General features: G+C 36.9%; 1 protein-coding gene across 1 annotated transcript in view; it reads left to right on the forward strand.

The window, feature by feature from the left end:
* LOC115309334 (cytochrome P450 3A17) overlaps window positions 1-5,260 on the forward strand; it is a 74,688-nt gene extending 69,428 nt beyond the window's left edge. Inside the window, exons 13-14 of the mRNA XM_040221241.3 lie at window positions 3,107-3,269; window positions 4,661-5,260. Of these exons, the coding sequence (XP_040077175.3) occupies window positions 3,107-3,269; window positions 4,661-4,738 (241 nt within the window). The 3' untranslated portion in view covers window positions 4,739-5,260. The remainder of the gene's footprint in view (window positions 1-3,106; window positions 3,270-4,660) is intronic.
* Window positions 5,261-7,973: the final 2,713 nt, after the last annotated feature.

Below are 7,973 nucleotides of genomic sequence, written 5' to 3' on the forward strand. Positions count from 1 at the left end.
GGGGGATAAACAAACGCACACGGTACGCGATATCCTTACTTGTGTTGCCCGCTTACAAATAATAAAGTATATTGATAATGCTTTACTTCAGTGCCGGCGAACAGCTGTATGCCTGTTTAGTGGTGCACTACGTCGAAATAGGAATTCATACATCAAAATCACACGTTGACACACCAAGCTCGAAGGAAGACGTCAATGCATTTTCTAAATGTTAGCTTATATCCCAAAATCTCAATATCAAATCTATTCAAGTTTGATTCCAATTTGTTAAAAATCAGTTGCCGACGAGTAGTGGGACGAGTCTTCTTTAGAAACAAATGTTAAAACAATAAGCGTACTTAACTAGCCCTCTAAAGAACATGTAAACATATACAGTCCAGTCAAGATGTGCAATCGACTACACCATTATCACCATTATGCACGAACATGAAATCACGCATCATACGTCTATTACACAAATAATGTAAGCCACTCTGCCCCCATATTCTCTCGTAGTCGAAGAGGACTGTGGAGTGCAAGTAACGATCATGAAACACAGGTATACATTTTTTGTGACTCTCTCAAGACTAGATGAGTTATTCTCTCCAGTGCTGTTCCATACAGCTGAGGAAAACTGGAGGCGGCTTCGCACAAGAGAGCGAAGTAACATTAAAAACAAAGTGAATTTTGCGATTACACGACATACGCGTTATAACACCAAAACCTCTTAGCGACGAGTTTACAATATTTTTAACATGCTGATTGAAAGAAAGTTAGGTGTCTAAAAATACATATTAATCTCTAATCAGACAGACACGGCTAATAACTGTGGTGTCTAAAGAATAACCAAACTGTAAACCGTCACGTTTCCTGCTAGGAGAAATAGCTTTTTTTTCTTGATTCGTTAAATACAAGACATTGAGACAAGCACAACAGAGAAATAGAGCATACATTACGATCAAAACAAACACAGTCCTCTACAGTATTTGTCGGTCAATATAGTTTTATGTTGTGGGCAAATTAGATAAACAGCTTGACAACTTACCAAGTTCTCGTGTTTAGATAAGTAACTCTCAAGAAGCTAACAATACCTAGGACACGAACCGTACATTTCAACTTAACCAACAGAAGCCGTGAATCTACCTTGTCGAAACCTTTCCTCATGTCAAGTAGACCACGTCGGCCTTCTCTCGGTTATGAAAAATGGGGACAACATCATGCAGAAAAGAAGACAAATTCACCTCCACCAATGGACCTTTCAAAATTCCGTGCTGTTCAGGTACACCTTTTTGGCAAACATGCATTTATAGACGGTTCTCAATTAGCATCTCTAAAACTTTTGAGAATATGCAGAGCAGTGACAGAGGTTGATAATTGCTCACTTTACTTTTGTCACCCCGCTTAAATACTGGGATAACGGCAGAGCTCTACCACATTGTCGGGAATACACCTGATTCCAGAGATAAGTTAAAAGTGTGATGTAAAACAGGACAAACCATTTCCGCATAACCTTTCACTACAAATATCATGAGGACAAAGCCCTTTATTACATCGATCATTCTCTAAATGACATAAAGAGTGTAATTAATGATAAAGTAATTCTTGTACAAGAATGGCGCAATTATAATAAGTTGACTATCAATAAACACAAAACAAAATGTAACGCATTTCACTCAAACAACACGCACATCAACTATGATAACTGTCAAATTTACATTGGAAATACTGCAATAGAACAGGTAACAGCGTGTAAATACGTAGGTGGTATTTTCAATTCTCATTTGCATTGGGAGCATCGTAGTGTCATTATTTCTCAACAAAAATCCTAGGCATGTTATATTTTGATAAAGACTCGGCGTTTGTTTAACTCTCACGTAATACATATGATCTATTTCTTTATATTTTTAATAAACTTAACATAATATACAGAGGCTTGGGGTACGGGCTATGACACCTAGCTCACGCCCATGATCATTTTACAAACAAGGGCCATTCGAATTATAACGATATCACATTATACACAAGAATCACGCAGTTTATTTATTCAGCTTCGTATACTAACACTTCAAGATATCATAACAGACAAAATTTCTACATTTTATGAAATTGTAACTACAAACAGCCCATTTCCAACAACAATACTTTTTAAAGATACTCGTCAAACTTCAGCATTTTAGCTGGACGTTTAAATCAACCAAACTTCATTCAATTCACTGGTACAAAAATCTGGAACTCATTGCCAGTTGATCATTGTAACTCGCAAAACTTTAAAAAAGCACTGAAGCACAATCTTCTCTTTTCTCCCTAAATCATCTTCATCTCGTGGGCACTGCTTTTGTTTTGTTAATTATTGTAAGTAAAAAAAAATATTTGTATTCTTATTATAGTTCGAAATAAATACCGTCTATATTTTGTTAAGTTGCTTTTCAGTTAGTCTTTTCATTCACACGTTAAACGCTGTGCATCTTAGGTAATAGCTTTTTATGAACCTACGCTGGCGAATTGGCTATAGGTTCAGCTGTCTTTTCAATTAGTTTTATGTGCTTTCTAAAAATGAAATAAAGCTGCAATTGAACTGAAATACCAAATGGGAAAGAAGCGGATAGATTGACCCTCTGATGCGGGATCCATCTATTGGCGTTCAAAACAAACGCCAGGCGTGCCGAACATAATCTGGACTCTGTCAAATCGAGTGGCATCATAAATCTTTTCTTTGCATCGTTATCTACCTCCTTTACCCGAAAAAAAAAAGAATACAAAGATGTAAGAAGCCACAATCTTGGCAGGCCTACCAATTTTCCATTACCTCGGAAAGGGGGAAAATTATTATTAGAAAGCCGATCGGCGAAGCATGTGTGAAAATAACAAGAGTTTATTCACGCGTTTTATATATTAATAATCCTAAGGAAGAAAAAAAAGTTTCTGTCGTATTCGATTGTTAGGTGCTTCAGAGGTCGACACATTCAAACGAAAATCATTTCGATATTAATGGAGGTGGGAACCCTGAAACAATCTGGGATGCGGGAAGGGAATTCCGTCCCCTGCTTAATTACCAGCTATAAGACCAAATGAATATGCACTCCTAACAGTGCGGCGCCCTGCGCACGCCCGACATTTACTATTACAGGTTCGATCCTGAAAACAAAGAAGGCTATTGCAAGGCTGCGTTCCAGCCTTTTGGTGTTGGACCACGCAGATGTGTCGGATACAAGTTGGCAATCCTTCAAGTCTTGTACTTCACCGCAAGGATTGTGGCCGAATTCAAGATGGAAGTCGGAGAAGCACAGAAGGTATACTTCGTGTTCGATTCAAAATTGAGTGCCATCCGACAGGCGTCCTTGCAAGCACCTCGCTTGGTTACCAATCAAAACAAGAAAGTTAATCGTCTCCCTATGTCAGGTAACCATTATAGAGAGTAAATAGATAGGACAGCCCGTGCATACTTTGTTTTAACTACGTCTTTATTGAATCTGTTTTTTTATGTAAATGTATTCTTACACTTTTCGACGCAAAAACTATATTTCAACTTACTGATGGGACTAAGGTTGAGATGGAGTTTTATTAAACATTTCTAAAACTTATCATAGAGTGAAATGGCTCAGATTCCACACAACAGTCATGCATTAGAAAGCTAAAAAATAGGGTGCCGAGATCTCGCATTGGTTTTCTCGTTATGTGAACCTTCTGATATTCCAAAATTAAAAATCTGAAATTTTTTATTCATTCATTCATTCATTCACCTGCTTATTTTCCGTGCTCATGAACGGCGAGTAGCATAAGTAATGATGCACAGAGTCAAAAAAGCACACACAAGAAATCTACGGCACGTGCAGCAGCTAATGTCTATTATGAGGTATATTTCACAAAATATGTATATACTTTGATGACGTCCCTGTAACATGTTCATAATGTTAAAGGACCTCACACAATCAGACTGGCCATTTTTCTATTTTATGCACTTTCAGTGAAAATGTATCTTTAAGACACATCACGAATGTCATGTAAATAAAAATATATAAAATTTTATTATATTTAAGTAACACTCACTTTTTATTGAAGGCAAGAAGGGTGTGTTTTCCTCAGTATTTCTAATAGGTATTTTTGCTACCGCAAAACAGAACAATCAAATCAAATGCTGGTACTATTTTGGATTAATCTTCTAATCGCAAACGATCGAGCTATCTGTGGGCCAGTTATTAATGAAGTATATGGTGGCGTTTCGCTTGAGTTCAGAGCCGGCGTGCCACAAAAGCTTGGGTTATACCAGGGACTTTGCCAGCGGGAAAGCTTCTTGGGCCTCAGCGCCCCCCCCCCCCCCCCCCGCCAAAATCCCAACCGACCCTATAATATACACATGCCTTTTTACCCCCCCCCCCCCTCATGCTCTCCGCACCCCAAGTCATGGGCATCCCAGTTACCTAACCACCCCTCCCCCTCGAAAAAATCCTGGTTTATAAAGTATTATTTCTACTTGATTAACTTTTTGTTTACTTGGCACAGCGTGATTATATTTCTACACACAGTTGTATATTACAAAAACATTCATTTTTTATCAGGAATCAAACTTTTTAAACATTTGATCTATTTTCAAAATATAAAAAAATTATTAGAGTAATGAACGTCTGGCAAATAGTTTGTTATAAAATATCTAATAAAACATGTACATCTGTTGTGTCTTTAGGGTGATATTCCGGTACGTATTATCGGAATGATGTCGAAGCTGGACAATGGACCCTGGATCAAATTCACAAGGATATAATTTCGCCACTTTCAGCAGAAAAAACCACGAACCACATGCTGCACTGTGCAGAATATATAAAAATACTGCTACTGCTTCGAGCATTTAGAACATCAGCTGTTTTGCGCATATACTTGTAATGTAACGCGTGTATTGTCCTTTTTTTACAAATGTTCATGCCCCCAGATTAAACCAAATGTTCCAGATTTTGCCTTCAAATCTACAAGCATTATATTTTCTTTTGTTTAGTATACATGTTCTGCTGGCTGTTTGGTTAGTACACATGTTCAGGCGATTTTAGTACATTCACAAAATAATAAATCAAGAGTTTTGAACATTTTAAATGTATGACATGCGGCCTGTTTTGCAGAGGCAAGGTGTATATGAGCAAATGTTTGCTTTGCAGAGAAATATAACAATGTTCGAATTATTCTTAGAATGAAACGTTACATTTTACACTTTGAACAATTTTCAGATGCTCTTAAAAACGTATATATAATCAATTCTTAACGGGTTGTTAAGGAGCTATATTTAAGCGGTACACTGATCCGTGAAAATTGCCAAGAATATTCAATTAGAGGGTATATTCCTTGGTTAATTACACTTCAGCTATAAAGTTACCATCAGCAACTTTAAATCAGCGGAAGTATTGTTTCACCTATCAGTAATAAAACCCTTACCTTCTTACAGACTGGTTGTTATTTTTTCTAAAAGCCCACTGCTTTCAGTTCGCAGTGCCGCAGTGGGAGTTACACAAACATAATCACTTTCAAAGGCAGTGACGTACAACCTTGTCGATTGCTCAATCAAATATTTTACAGATGAAAACCGTAAATTTCGCACACCCATTAAATTCCGCCACAATTACCACAGCGGTATTAAAGATCTATGACAGGTCCTCGGCAGTTCCGATTGGGTGAGCAGTTTTTATACGGCTTGTGAAATGCGCCTTTGACTGGTATGTTTGGCGTCAAGTTCTGCCCATGGATATAGTAAAAAGTGGCCCCGAAATCATAGAAGCCAGAGTGTTGTTTAGACAGATGTCGCGATCCTCTCAGTTGGACGTGTCAACTCCTGGCTGCGAAGCTTCTGCGAACTGTAAATCTGGAGAGCGACCTGCAGCAGTAAAGGCGTTTGTCGCATATAAGCCATCGCTGCTGTGCCACCGCCAAGATCAGAGCAGGTGACAACATGACATCTTCAATGACGTCAGAGGGCGGACGTCGAGGGTGCACTTTTTGGGGGACGCGGTAGGACATCAGTCGCTGTCGCGTTTTAGGCACCCTAGTCTTGGACAGCTTTGGGCGCTTCATCAGTTGTAGCGCCACTTCAAAGCTACCAGTGGTACACTGATAGCTTTGAAGTAGCGTTGCAACTGCTGAGTCTGCATTCAACTGCTTGTAAAATTTAAACCCTGAAACGAATTAGTTCACTAGGTTGCCTATTGAAATAATATTTTTTTTTTAGATTTCAGTTTAAAAAGGGAACTTATTCTTCCTTGTTGAACTTCAAGGTGGAATTTGTCTGTTCGTTAAAGCACAAAGCGAGTCAAATATAAATTAGTTCTTAGAAAAATATAGCTCAGCAGTATGCCACATTTAAAACATTTGCATTCATTGAATTACTATCTAACACGTTTTATTGTACTGCTGATTGACAGTTTGTTATATATATAATAGTTTAATATATAAACGTGGGTTAGAATCGAAAATTGATATGTGTTTCCAACATCTTATGTGAAAAAAGCAGGGCTGGAATCATTATAATTACTTGATTATATCAGTGGTAGCGACTTCACTTAATTTGTTTCCCACAAAATTGACCCAGTTAGTTTTAATTACGTCTTTAACTCTTTAACTCTTTAACCTGTGACTTCATACTTGATTTTTTGTGTATAACCCCCCCACTGTAATGCCGAAAGGCGCTGTGGGTATCAAATAAATAAATAAATAAATAAATAAATAAAAAACTACAATAATAATTTTCTTAAAATTTGAATCATGCAAACAACTACCGTTTAATTGTATTTAGCACATTATTTTAGTGTGGTGCGCCCAAGTCTGTACAAAAAAACAGTATTAATAAAAAACAAAAAAATTAAAAATTAAAATACCCCAAAACAATTAAATGTGATGATCTCGAGATTAGTGCATCTCACAAAAAAAAAGAAAAAAATATAAACAGTATCGCGTTGAACACACGCTATTGCAAATATATCCAAAAACACAAAGTATAAATTAGCTAGCAATGATCGAATTAGTCAACAGGAGGCACAACTCAGAGGCTGGTGCACAGATATGAAGATCCGAAGTTACGACACAGTTATAGGGCGACTGGATCCGAGAAAAAAATATTGGATCTCTGGTAGTGCAAGAATTGTATAAAAATTCAAAAGCGCAAACACCAAGGAAAAGAAGAGGGGACAGGACAGAGCGCTTTTGAATTTTTATACAATGTGTAGCCAACTAGCCCAACAGTTAATTTTGATTTAGTGCAAGAATTTACATAAAACTTAACTTTACAATGTAGATAAACCGAGTCAACTGCGCTATTCGAAAGCTTCTGCAAAAAAAAAAAAATAGGTCAAGAGCCTTCCTTGTTTTAGACAAAAGTAAAAGATGCTACCTTTGTAGCAGATATTCATAGTCATAATAAACACGACGCCCTAAATACCTGTAAAAACTATACGAAATATTTTTTTCTGATAGTGTTCAATATTTATGATTTGTGTTTTGATAGCAAATTACATATCATGGACACAAATCTAAGTTGCGTCAAGCTATAAAGGTTTGAAAAAATTGAAAGGCAAGCGTGAAACAACTACCGGTGTTCTAATGGCGCTACCCAAAATAAAAAAGAAATTACTTTTAATGTTAAGGCACTATCTATACGCACGAAAACATATTTCAGAAAAGAGACTCGCTGCACAGGCACAATAAACAAGTTCGTAAAATTCGGTTTAAATAAAAATTGCTAATAAATATTTGGCCAAAAATGTACATGATTTTATGGACATCAAGTAGACAAGCCTCATAACTTTAGAAAAACTGTCAGTAAGGGAATGATTGAAAATATGCCAAATTATTGAGAACTTCTTTAATGTGGACTGCCTCAGATGTAAGCATACAAAAAAGGTACTAGGAAAGGCCTTAGCAGTTTCACCTTCTCAACTACTAAATTAATTAACACGAGGCAAAGTAATCACAAAATATTTAGACGCAGGAATAAAAAGTTTATTGGCATGTCACTTCGGGTT

The sequence above is a fragment of the Ixodes scapularis genome, unplaced genomic scaffold, assembly GCF_016920785.2.
Source record: "Ixodes scapularis isolate PalLabHiFi unplaced genomic scaffold, ASM1692078v2 PGA_scaffold6__148_contigs__length_123643588, whole genome shotgun sequence".
Lineage (NCBI taxonomy): Eukaryota > Metazoa > Arthropoda > Arachnida > Ixodida > Ixodidae > Ixodes > Ixodes scapularis.